Raw genomic sequence first — 13,674 nt, 5'->3', positions numbered from 1 at the left:
GCTCTGGTTTTTGTTTTATGGTAGTTATTAAGTAAAACTATGTTCTTAGAATCAAGATTGCGTTCTGAGGAATATTGGGCAAGAGGTCTGAAATGACAGGATATTCAGGAGAATGCCTGATTATTGAAATGGCAAGGCGTGTAGGTGACTCAAATATTAGGCTGTTGAAAACTGCTCTCTCTCTTCTCAGCCCCACTAAGCCCCCTCCCTACATGCCCTGTGCTTTTTATTTGTGGTTCGGTAAAGCCTTACAGGATGTTCAGATGGTCAAATTCAATATCTTTTTAAATATCTTCTGCCCATTCTTTGCTTTTATCTTTTAGTTCCATAAGTTATTAACCTGGAAATTCTTCTTTCCTTGACTCCTGTAAGAAGAAATTTTGGTAAAAGGGAATAAGAGTTGTCTGTTTTAAGGGAAACTTGGTTTCAGAAAATAAGGAAGATTTTTATTGTCTTTTCAGATTCCTAACACTTATCTCCATCACCTCACTTCTCATTTCTTCCATAATCTCTGTCCAGATAATAAATTGTGAACTAGTCTTTGAGCTCGGTCACAGTGTAAGATTGAGTATAAGAAGACATTGCGAGCCTTATTCCTAGAATTCAGGTTTAATCTGATGTGTATTTGGTTGCTTTTCTCTAATATCTGTAAAAATTTGGCTGTCATTACTTTTTTTTTTCCCTGTAGTTAAGGTTGCATCTTCTTCTTTTACCTCATAAAGATTCTTGAATTAAGGACTTGCTTGTTTTGTTGCTATTTTGCTCTTCTCTAGTTCAGGTCTAGATCATCACACACATATTTTTGTCCCTAATATCTGTGTCCTGATTCTCTGAGCCTTGAGTTTCTTACCCTCCGGCAGACACTTAGAAAATTTCTCGCGGTGTGTGTTTATGTTGTCATAGTACCTTGGGAGTTGAGAGAGATTGGAGAATACAAGTTTTAAGTATAATAATAGTCAAGGATACTTGTAATGTTCAGGAAATGCACCATATTGCTTAAGGTCCAAAAAATTAAAATCTATGTAATAAGGATTAAGTTTAAAAGTTGGGTTGTCAGGGTTTATGACTCAGCCAACCCATGTGAGTAATTAGAAAGAGAAATTATTTTAACATGAGTACTCCTGATCTAATATGCTGATTTAATTGACTACAGTTTTCAAAAGAAGACCAGCCTTATTTATTTGGATGGATAGTATAATTCAAGCCCCTTAAGTATCTTCTTGGGACATGGTATCTGAATTAAATTTTCAGCTAAATTTTTTCATCTCTCTTCTTGTAGAGCAGCTCTAATTTTATTGAATGTGATCTAGTCTAATGGCCTGCCTGCTTGCTTCTCTAAGCCTTTATGCATTTTTAAAGGAGCCTTTTAAATCGGCACTTGAGTTGCATTGAAGGCATGTGCTGGTTGCACTATCAGTTTCCTTTTGGGATAAACTGGTATCCTCCGGAATAATTTTTGTCTCTCTTAGAGGACAGGTGATACCATCTAATTGGATAGGGGGTAACTTGATGATCTTGTTGTGGTTTAACTTCAAAGCAGGTCTTGAAGGTTCTTTGGAGAGGTTTTGAGAACCATTATTTGTAGAGTTCAGGGTGTTTTTTGTCTTACCCATTAGTAGTCTCTCTTTATATTTTTATTTCTGACTTTAATTGACTTTACATTTCTCCTTTTACTTGCATGTGGGCCCTCCTATAGTCTGTCAGCTAAATTTCTTGGAAACTAGGCAGGTACCTTTTTATTCTCTGCTGACAAACATCTAGCTTTAAAATGGGAATGCTTTACCTAATATATGGTTCTCTTCAAAATATTGCCTGGTCATAGTCCAAGTTGTATTTCTACTGATAGAAAAATGTTTGTATACATATCCCCAGAATATATATTTTCATAAATTATATGCACATGGGCTTGTGCTGTTACATTCTTTAACTCATAAACCCTAATCACACACAGAAAATAAAGATAGGATAAAGATGAAGTAAACAGTACATCAGATATCTTGCTAATTATCATGCTGACTGGTTTCATATTTTATTACCTAATATCTTAGTAAATAATATACCGTTAAAGCGAGATTCATAAAATGATGATCTTGATAATTTGGTATTTCTTGTCTGACTTCATTTGAGACATGTTGGGTTATCTTGTATCTAACCTCATAATGTGGTTTGTACTGGGAGTAGGAGAAATAATCAGCTCTCCCGTATTTACTTGGGTTTCCCTTAGTGTGTCATCCTCACCTTGATGATGATGATGATGATGATTATTACTGCAGTAATCTTTTTGAAGCTACCTCTTCTTTGAGGGTTAATTAAAGCTAGGTTTCCCAATCTAATCCTCCAAATCCACTTAACGTGTTATTTGTCCAAGATAAAGAACAGGTGAGAGTGTCACTGTCCCCTTGGGGACCACTCAGTCTTCCCTCAGGAAGGTATGTGATGCTTGGGGACTGAGTGAGGGTACTGGGTGCAGTGTATCGATTAAATATGAGTAAAGAATACTTTATTTTTAAAGTTTAAAAACATGTATTTAATAGACACTTTAATATAACTTGCCACACTGCAGTACACCAGCATGCACCCCCCCCCCGCCCCCCCCGTACACACACACACACACCGGCTCATTCTGGGGGCTACTAACTTGGTCTCCACTAAAAATTGGCTTCTGTTTTTAAATGAGCACATATAAACGGTGGCTGTTCTGGAGCTCTGGACAGACCCAGCAAAGATGTATAATTGTGGAGAGGAATAGTGGCCCCTGTGTCTGTAAACTAGGCAGTGCATGCCACACCGTTTTCTCTTGTAAATGCCTAGTTCACAGTTTTCCAACTGCTATAGACTTGGGGTGCATGGTGCCCACATGGAGTGCTCACTGCTTTCTGCCGGCTCCCGTGAGAAACATGGGTGTGTGGCACTGAGAGAGCAGGGAAAACTGTGGCCCAGCTGACTGCAGGCAGAGGTTTTCAGCATTGCTTGGGTCCTGTTTCTTAGGTCCTATGTTCTTCCCTGCTGCCCTCATTGATGGGGAAGTGGGGAGAGGAAGGAGAGGGAGGGGGAAAGGTTGAGATAGAGGCAGATAACTTGACTTAAATTCTAAAGGCCTGAGTTTTTCCTAAAATGGGGTATTAAGTGAAGAAATCAGTGGTCAGGATTATGGTAGCATACAGGATTTCACAGGTGGGGCAAATGAGAGGCCCACTGAGAGCGTCCTCAGAGAGCCTAGTATAAACATCCCAGGCCTCCTGCCTGGAGATTCCTGGGATGGAGAGTGGGAAACGAGATGTCTCTTCCTTAAAGTGCGTAATTCACTTCTAGGGCAGTTTTGGTTTCCCCCCTCTCTTGAAAATACTAAAAACTTGCGTGGGAGATTCTGTCTCTGGACTTTTGGTTGGTGTCCTAAGCTGGTGGTGGCAGAGTGTGACACTCTCTACCTGGGCCCAGTTAATGGGCAGAGATGATGTAACTATTTTGAGTGAATCGATGAGGTGTCTCTGCATCTGGGCCTTTCAGCACTTTGGAAGGAGACTTCAATATGTTCTGTTCTACAGGAATCACATGCCTAATGCATTCTGTATTGACCATTCCAGCAATTTTATGAAATTATCTGTATCAGATTACTTCATGGTTAGTGATAGTAATTAGTGTGCATCTTTATTTCTGGTATTTGTGGCCTTTATTTTGGAGTATAAAGGCATGGCGTCTTTGACTATACTCATCATCTCTGCAGAAAATAAAGCCCTCCCACCTGTGTGTTCTTTCCACACATGTGCTTTCTCCCGTGTATGTGCAAATGGGCTCCCCCCCGCAGCCCTCCTGATTAGTTTAATTCTAGATTAGTTAAGGATAATGTTGGTAACCTCATTGCTTTAATGTGGTCAGTGTACTTACTGTAAACCTGCAGTGATCCATGCTTAGTGGTACAATGAGGAGTGAACATGTCCCTGCTCCTGAGAGGGTGGTGGCGCTGAAGACACACACGGATGAGGATCCTTCGTCACTGTGATTTGTTCGGTTTCCTTATGCTTTGCATCAGCTCAGTTCTTTCTTTGCATTTTTACAAAACAAAATGCCCAGAGGTGATTAGGAACAGGAGTGTGTGAAGATTCTTTTTCCGATTCTGAAAGACCAGAGAGAGAGGTTTTTTGGCTTTTAGAAAACTAGAAGGAGTTGCTTTCTCTTGTGTGCTGGACCCTCACTTGAGGCCACAGGTTAGACAATAAGATTGATACATTTTTCAAACTTACTGTTCCCAGGTGTTTAAAACAAAGAAAAAATTGTTCCCCCAATCCAGGGTCTTAGTTGGAGAGTGTTGAACATTGTGGCAGTTGAGGGTGTCATATGGGCAAAGGATTAAGTTAGGCCTGCCGCCTCTAAACATGTGTCATTAATTGGTGCACCTTGTGGACATTTAAAACATGAGAATGGAAACATGAGAATCTTTGAAACTGATAAAGCAAGAAGAATCAAGTACTATAAAATCAATTTGATTTTTGATATAGTGAGAGGGTGGAGAGTTTTAAAGAGTATCCCCCCCGCCCCCCCACCGGCAACCACTTTCTTTTAAAAATTTTAAGAGAAGCTCAAGTTGGTTGGTTTGTTTCTCCCTGGCTCCTTACCCTGTGAGTAGGGCTACCCTTCCTGTAGCGTAGTCACAACAGGCATCAGGCTCAGGTCCCAACTGCTCGCTTTGTTGCTCACTGGAGCAGTGAGTCTCCGTCTTTCTTTCTCTGGACCTTCGCTGAGCATGTAGAGAAATGGGAGGTTCAAGGTTGTCTATTAGGTTCTTTCCACTTGTAATAACACCACTTTGATTCTAAGAAATGAAAGTCCTTCCAAGTTGGGAGGTTGAAGAGAAATTCATGGAATTCTGTCATCTACAGAGTTTGACTATCAGTGCCACCATTCACTAGCCCTGTGGTCTTGGGCAAGTCACTTAATCTGTATGCCTTTCATATACTCAGGAACAAATAGAGTTAGGAAACTTACAAGTAGGATAGGTACACGTAGGTGCCTGTGGAGCAGTTAAGAACTTGCTTGGCAAAAGGTGAGAACCCAGACGTTCATGATTCCGGAGCCTCCACACGTCCTTTCTGAATGGCTTCCTCGGATGACCACCAGCGTTTCCCGTGTGTGGCACTGACCCTTGTAGAGATAAACTGTATCCATCAGAAGAGCGAGGATCTTATGGCAGTGGGTACCCATTCTCTCAGGAATGTGAAAAGACCCAATGTTTTGGGACTTCACGTACAATTAATAAATATACAAATATCCCCTTGGAAGATGGCAGTAACAAGCCCAGCTTTCTGGAACATCAAGGGGAAAAATTAAAAACTGAAGTTTGCTAAATGTGTGTTTTGCAGGTTGGACAATCTGCTCAATATGGCTTATGGAGTAAAGAGGTAATGATAGAAGTTCATGATACTCATAATCCCTTCCCATAATTAATTAGTTTCTTTGATTTGGGGAGTGACACGCTTCATAAGTTTGTGTTGGGTTTACTTTTGCATGTACAACTTAATGAAAAGCTGCTATTTGAAGCACGGTTGACTCAAGGAATATTTTTATACCACTGGCTGCCACTTGGTCTTTGAAAAAGCCATTATTTGTTTTATACTGCATTGTGACATTATAGCATGTTTACATATGTGTTGGTCCCCCCCCCCCAATCCTGCTTAATTCATGAAGCCAGTTCTAAATATATGTCTTTGCTATTGTGGATAATATTATTCAGTCTAGCATATAATGGCCATTTCATACCTTATTAATACCTTGACAGTATAGCATGTCACTGCAAACCACACACAGACTTTGGTTGAAACGTCAAATCGTTGTATGTATCTGTTGGGGGAGGGGAGTTACTGAAACTCTTGGGATGGGAAAGGGAAAAGACAAAAGTCCATTGCTGTAACCAACCTCTTTTTCTGTTGTGTGTGTGTGTATGTGTGTGTGTGTTTCCTATTTTGTTTAGTAGGTTTTCTCCAATGACCATTGATGGAATGACCAGTTTGGCTGGAATTAATATCCCTGGGCACCCCGGAACAGGGTGGTGTATTTTTGTGTACAACCTGGCTCCTGATGCAGATGAGAGTATCCTCTGGCAGATGTTTGGGCCTTTTGGAGCTGTCACCAATGTGAAGGTCATCCGTGACTTTAACACCAATAAATGCAAAGGTTTTGGATTTGTGACTATGACAAACTATGATGAGGCTGCCATGGCGATAGCTAGCCTCAATGGATACCGTCTGGGAGACAGAGTCCTGCAGGTCTCCTTTAAGACAAACAAAACGCACAAAGCCTAAAGAGCTCTTGTCCTCAGTCCATTTATATATGAAAACTATACAACAAAGGCAAGTTAAGAGAAACTTTATACATTAGTAAATGTCTTTGTAAGTCAGTGTTGAGATGGGGATAATACGACTACTTAGCATCCTAAGAAATATGTGAGATTTTTTATTGCTAGTATTTGAATTAAAACTTCTTAAATATCTTTTATGTTTGAATATGGACAAGAGGTACAGGGTTTTTACCTGTCACATTGCATTCTATTGCCTTCTTTGAAGAAGGTGGACCTTTTAAAGTGTTTCAGCTAAGGGAAGACATTTCTTTTCTTTTTACATAACTGCCTTGAACCTGTGAGTAAATATTGAGGCTTTGTGTTGTAATTCTTCAGTTGGTTGTGTCTTTTTTTCCCCCTTTTTTTTTTCTTTTTCCGATTAGCTTTGTGTTTGGTTTACATTTAAAGCATTGCTGTTATGTCTAAGAAAAGTATTTTGAAGTTTACATTTTATTTATGAAGTTGAAAACAGTATTTATTTTGTAATTATGATTTGGGTTGGGGAAGGGGGGGGCTACATTATAAACGCTTATTGTAAGAATACTGGAGAACTTTTCGTAAAGCAGTACCTTGCCAAAGAGATAAGAGCCTCTTTGATGTGGGTTTAAAAAAAGCATCTATTTTTATAAAAAAGAAAATTTGGAGGAATCTTTTACTTGTCCTTGAACAAATATTTTGACTTGAATACTTTGAGAAATCTCTTCATATGACACCTAGTGAGCTTTTAAAATTTACCAGGAAATTTGCAGCGGTTGGAAAATTTAGAAAGATTTATGATGTAGAAAATACTTTTGAGATCTTTGTATGAAAGGAGTAGAATCAATGGGGGAAACACTGCTGGTTTTGTTTTTGTAATCACCAGTGGAGCGTCTGATTATCCTGGTTATTATGTGATAGGTGGCTCACATTGATTTGTGATTTTGAAACAAATAAAAAAAAATTTACAAAAGAATATATAAGAGCAGGCAAGAAATTTAAATTACCAAGAGATGGGGGAAAAAAAATCTGTTCTTCCTAAAGAAATCCCTTCAGATAGAGCTCATGGTGTTTAGTGATGTACTTGCAGTATTGTTTGAAGAATTGTTTTGTCTTAAGGAGAAAAGATGTTGCACAGGATTTGTACTGCAGCAAATCGGCAAAAGTGACCTGAGTTGGATATATTTGAAGGTATTTTGAAAGTTACGTTCAAGGCTAACACCTGAGCTTTGTGTAATGTAAATAAGACCTTGTGTTTATGAACCTTTCAGCTAATTTGATTTTTTTTTTCCCTTACATGACAAGTGATGTTCAGGTTTTGAATGTTTTTGTATCAGTTTTTTCCTTTGTAAATGGCATTAACATTGTTACTTGAGGTCTTGCTTAATCACTTTTGTTGTCCTGAGGACTTGAATTTACAGTGCATCAGATTTGTTGCTAATTTTGTCTGTAGATAGTCTAGCTTCAGCTGTTTATGGTGATGCTACATTTTCGTTTATAAATATGTTTGTGGTAAAAAAAAAAAAAAATGAGTATAACCATAGGTTTTGAACAAATTTCCTTACATTTTTCATACAAAAATCATAAATATCTGTATGCTATTGAAATTTAACTTTGTATGATGCTTAAACCACTATTTGGGGAAATAATAAAATAAGTCTTTACCATGTATGAAAGAAATTTTAAAAAATACAAAATATTTTCTGATTAGCATCTAGCTTATAATAAATTTTCAAAAAAGCTGAAGGCAAAAATGCCTTCATCAGGATGCACTGAGAACTATATAGTTACGTCCTGCTTTTTGTATAAACTGAGATGCTCACATGCTTCCCCTTAGAACAGGCAATGTGCTATGCATAACGTAGTTGTACATTATCTTTGCGGTTGCGTTGAGTTTTATTTTTTATCATTTAAAATTGTAGTTATAAAATTTTTCAGTATAGTACAGTACATATACTGTGAGGCGCGTGCTAAAGTGAATAAGCGAGTTTTCATGCTGACCCACTCAATGCTATTCAGAAATCAATTGGCTTAGCACTTTCTCATATCCTTAGGTGCATTTAGATTGTCAGTTAACCTTCTGCGTTTAAAAAAAATAATAAAAAAAACAAAATAAGTGTATATACTTAAAAAAAAATAAGGTTTCCCTCATGGGAAAACAGCGGCTACATGCTTCTTTCCTATACTACTGTAGCAAACCAAGGCATTGATGAGAGGGCATGCAAATTGTGCTTCACTTTACAGTGTTTATCAGAGCACTTAATAAAATGTAAGGCTGGTATTTATTTGAAGTTGTACAGTATGACTTAATTCACATCTGTTGGAATAGAAAATATATTCTGTTGAGTATTTAAGAGGCTGTACATGTTTTCTTTTGTGTTTGGATTCTTTGTACTTTTCCATGTTCAGTACATCAATAAACAAAGTTGAAGGGAAAGTACAGTGTGCTGAGTAGGTCTTTATACGCATTCTGGGGGCTCCTGTGCTCAGTCTAATGAACTTGCTCTCTTCAGTTAAAAGAGGTTCCCTCAGAGCCTTAGTTGAAAGCAGGGTCATCTAAAGTAAGAATTCCAAAAGGCATATTAATTGAGGTAGAATGTGCAAAAAATTTTTTTGAATGACACCTTCTGATTAGTTAGCTTTCAAATATGACTTGATGAATAATTTTTATAGGAATACGTGCTTTTATCTGCTAGTTGTAAAGTTTGGGTAATTGGATGCTGACATCATTCTATAGCTCTGATTTAATAACCATCAACCTTTTTTGACAAATGGGAGTTGTCCTCACACATTTACTTGCACTAAAGGAAAACCAAATAGAAGGCAGTTAACTTATTTTGCTTCCACTGGCAAAATTCACTTCACCCACGGGAGTAAGTGTTGGTGTGTGAAATTTATTTTTGTTGCCCAAGGACCAGATTGTCAGAGACTCTTCTCTAAAATCAGAAACTCAGTTTTCATTAGGTAAGGATTGATATGTGTAGCACATGTGTACAAATCATGAACTGTGCCAACCCCATGTTTCACATACGTGTTCAATTCTTGTAACACATCCTTAACAGATCTGTGGAGGAAGAAAAATATTTCCTGCTGATCTTTTATGCAAAAGTTCTACTTCTATAGAACTTAAGAAAATTTGATATAATAATATCAATAAGTACTTTTTTCTTTTTTTTTTTTTTTTTTTTAACAAAGTATACTAAATGGCTTCTTTTAATTTGATTGTATCTGTCAGCTTTTTTGGTACAAAGCCATTGTAAAAGTAATTGTCCTGAATTCACAACTTAGTAGTCAAGAGCATAGCTGAATGACAAGACGATTCCTTTTCTTTCAACATGCAATTAATCTCAAATCTCCATACTCCCTTTTATGTTATATGAATTTAATACTCTAATTTTGTAATGTTGGAACATCCTCCCCTCACCTATCTCCTCTTGCATGCTTATCAGTATTTTGACTGGTTTGCATGTCAGCAGTTCTTTTATGTTTGAGCAAATAGTGGAAAAATTCTCAGTAAAGGAGATTTGTGAAGCTCCTTGTGTACTTGAGGAGAAATGTTTTTTCACTTAGAATCCTTTCTCACCTTATGTTTGCAGATTATCTAGGGTATCACGATTCAGTGTTAGAGTAGCCAACATAAATTTTTAATCTTAACATCATTTTCCATTATTTTAATCTGATTTGAGGAAAAGTGTTAGCAATTTAACCTTCCTGTTTTTTAAAAATAAACAGATTGCACGAGTTCCAACCTTACTTTATAAGAGGATGAAAAATGTAGTGGAAGCTTCTGACTTTCTGCTAAAAGGATATAAGAAAATGTGTATATTTTAACAAGTATGTTAAAATTTTAATACACTTTCCGAACAATGTGCATATACCTTTCATTGGTTAGAAGATACAAAAAAGGCAGTGGTTTTGATCCTTTATGCCTCTGTTACCATATTGGAACCTTAAAACAGTGGAAGAAAACAGAAATATTGCTAAAATCGTAACAATTTATTATTGTTTGAGGAGCGTTTATAGCCTCAATTATTGCGATGAATGGTTCATTTTTCTCTACTATTCTTTGTATTTTTCCTCTGAAATTCCCAAAAGTGGGCTCAGTTCCCTTTAAGTTGTATGGATTAAAACATCTACACCATTAATATATGCAACCTGTTGACATAGGGTTACTGAAATTAACCTTTCTAGAATTCTGGTTCATAGAAATAAACGCAAGTATTTTTTGGTTGTTCAACACAGGTTTATTGGTTATCCATGTCCTCTGCTGTACCCCAGGTCATAAAAATGAGCAGGATGTGGCTCTTAACCTTCTTGGAAACTATCACCTAGGAGAGAGGACAGACGAGCCACCAGGCCATGACCACAATGTCATAGATGCTATGAGAGCTCAGGAGCAGGCGTCAACCTACCTTGATGTAGTTTTTATAAACCCAGTTACAACTTGCAAAAATGAACCTGCTCTGCCCTTTTTATCGATTCTGCTTTTCCTTTCGTGGTTTACTAGCTCATTTGTGTAATTTTCAAACATTTAGTTTAGTGAATCTTAAGATGCTTTCATATTCAATAAGTTGTCCATATCCTTTCTGAAGCAAAACAAGAATTATATACAGTCAGATACTAGTTATCTGAATAGTTAAGTTGATGGAGGAATCTGGCTGGATGTTCTTGCTCTCTCTAAATATATAGCACGTGGAGTGACAATTTGCAAAGCACTAATATAGAAAAATACCCTGAATATTAAAAGGATGCTGACTGACTTTATGCTACTTTCAATTAAGACGTGTCACAATCTTAGCATCTCAAACTCAATATTAACATTTCTTTTAATTTACATAATTAAAGATGTAATTGTTGAAACTAACCAGTAGTAGTTGATACTAACCCCCAGAAATACTCACGGACGTTACATTTTCAAATACCTTATGCAACCAAGCATGAACCCTTGCTGTGTACAGCGTTTCAAAAGGGCAGACATAAACGTTTGGAAGACTTATGCCTCTGCGTTCTCATGCAGCCTGTCTTGTGCTCCAGAAGATTTGTCCACATCCACAGGCAGCTGTACAGTACAAAGAAAGTCGACAGTGCTGTGCACAAAGTACATCCAAAAGAAAAGGAGGAAGGGAGTGGTGTGTGTGTGTGTTGTGTGTGTGTGGGGGGAGGGTAGTGAATGGGGTGGGAATGGGAAGCCACGCAGAAGTGATAGCAATGGAGCCTGGGTCATTAAGAGTAGGTGGGATTTGAAAGAGATTGGGGGAGGGAATTCAAGAAGACAACACTGATCAAAGACGTGAAGGTAAGCTTCTCTCTACTTGTAATATTTTCTGGGTGCTTAAGTCATATTCAATATGACCTGTGAGTTCCTTAAACATTTTCGTGTCCATGACTCGTTAAATCTCAGATGAATCTGAAATTTGAGTCCGTAATGAAATAGAAAGGACCTAAACACTGAAACTTGGTTCCTGTTCTCTTGCCCATTTCTACTGGAACACTAAAAATATTTGCTATGATAGATTATATGTGAGGTTATATGTGATTTTAGGAGTTGCCTAGAACTTGCTAGTAAGGACATTGCCTTCTTTTAAGAGGCATTTATTTGGAGCATGTTGTTCAGTGTATGCAAAAAGACCAAAAAAAAATCTCAGTAATAGAATATTGGACCAATCTGTTTCTCAGAATGTATACTTTTCAGACTCAATGGTTTAAGATGATAAAATGATGCTTCTTTAGTGTTTATACTGTTGCAAGTACTATAATACCTGGGACACTCTTATGTTGGGTATATATTTTATGTTTTTCTTACCCATCTCACTCAAATGTCACCTTCATAGAAGGCGAGGGGAAATTATAAAATCCAAATATTTCTCAGAAATTTCCAAGATGAGGTTTTAGTGTGACAGCCTTTTACCTTTTTGTTGTTGTTTTGGAAGCTAGGTGAATAGCCACACCTTCCCTTGCAGTGAAGAACCTCAGGAAAGAGAGGCAGCCCATTAAAATAGCCCTTCGGGGGAAAGGTTTGTTTGTTTGTTTATTCCAAAGGGCCCTTTGACGTACAGATTGTTGTGCTGTCTCTAACTCTGATGTTCATTGTGCGCTCCTTTCGAGACTCCTCCCTGTGCAGTTTCAGAAGCAACCAGCCCCACTGTGGACCTCCTCGCAGATGTGAAGAAACCAGCAGTCACCTTCAGTGTGACCCATCCTTTGGAATGAAGCACAGTTGGCAAGGTAGCTTTGTTCTCTGGATTGCACTGCCATCATGACAAAGGTGCAGCAACTGCGGTGAGAATGGGGGAGGGAAGTTATGACCTGTAAATACAGGTGGTCAGGCATCCAGAAGATGCAGAGCCTTGATTTCTTGGAGCCTGAAGGAAAAGCAGCCAATGGGGAAGTACCTTTGAGCACGATGTTGAAAGTGAACTCCATATGTTTACAGGCGTGTTGTAGATCTTTTCCCTCCTTAAAAGACAGGTTTTGTGAAGTTGCAAGTAGTAATAATTACAAGAAATAATGCAGATTTTCACACCAAGAAGTCCCCGAGTTACTATCAAAAAGGATAAATAGCTATTGCTATAAATGTCATACCAGAAATTGCATTACTATATTACTTAAATATTCTTGAGCAGAATTTCATCTTTTGAGAATGGTTGCTGCTGTGTGTTCACCATTTGTACCCAAGTATATGTTGCAAGTATTTTGGTTTTCAGGAGTAACTCTTAGAGATGTACCTGTTTTACACCCATCCATTGCATAAGGAAAGCCTCTTTGCTTCTTCAAGTAAATTGCTACTCCTGTTTTCTGTCTGAAGATTAAATGGCCTGAGTATCTGATGACATTCTGTCTTTCCTAAATAAAGGATGGTGAGAACTTTTTATGAGTTTATCTGAAACTTATCCTAATAAAGATGAATTATTTTTCAGTACAGTGGTAATATACTTTTAAAGTTGTGCTTCACAGACTTTTTCATGTCATGGGCTACACATCTGTGACCCCTTTATGATGTGACAGCACACTGGCTCACAGGTTGGGATGCTCTGTTTTAAATATTTTATTTTTTAAAACTTCACTCTGGTAATTCGTCCATTAAATGTACATTGAACACCTGCTCTGTACAAGTAGCCGTGCTGTGTTTCTGGGCTGAACATTTAATTTATGTCTATTTTTTACTCTAGTTTTGAGCTGGAGGACACTCTAGGGATCTCGTTCAGCACCTTATTTTGCAGGTGTGTAAGTCAGGCCCAGAGAAGTTAAGGTTCTCCAAGGTTGTTTTGGTAGCATGAGACCTGGCACTTGAACCTGGTTCTACTGACTCTTGGAATTCTGCCCTTCTCTATCACTGAAGTACTAGAACACATGCTGAACCCGACTTT

At 37.8% G+C, this 13,674-nt stretch overlaps 1 protein-coding gene across 1 annotated transcript in view; it reads left to right on the top strand.

Moving 5' to 3' along the window:
* Positions 1-6,836, top strand: part of ELAVL2 (ELAV like RNA binding protein 2) — a 129,781-nt gene extending 122,945 nt beyond the window's left edge. The window contains exons 7-8 of the mRNA XM_087444686.1: positions 5,358-5,396; positions 5,969-6,836. Coding sequence (XP_087300812.1) covers positions 5,358-5,396; positions 5,969-6,296 — 367 coding nt within the window. The 3' untranslated portion in view covers positions 6,297-6,836. The remainder of the gene's footprint in view (positions 1-5,357; positions 5,397-5,968) is intronic.
* The last annotated feature ends 6,838 nt before the right edge of the window (positions 6,837-13,674 follow it).

This window comes from Ceratotherium simum, chromosome 20 (genome assembly GCF_057802395.1).
Source record: "Ceratotherium simum simum isolate JZ-2026a chromosome 20, ASM5780239v1, whole genome shotgun sequence".
NCBI lineage: Eukaryota > Metazoa > Chordata > Mammalia > Perissodactyla > Rhinocerotidae > Ceratotherium > Ceratotherium simum.
This window is presented reverse-complemented; position numbering and strand designations above follow the sequence as displayed.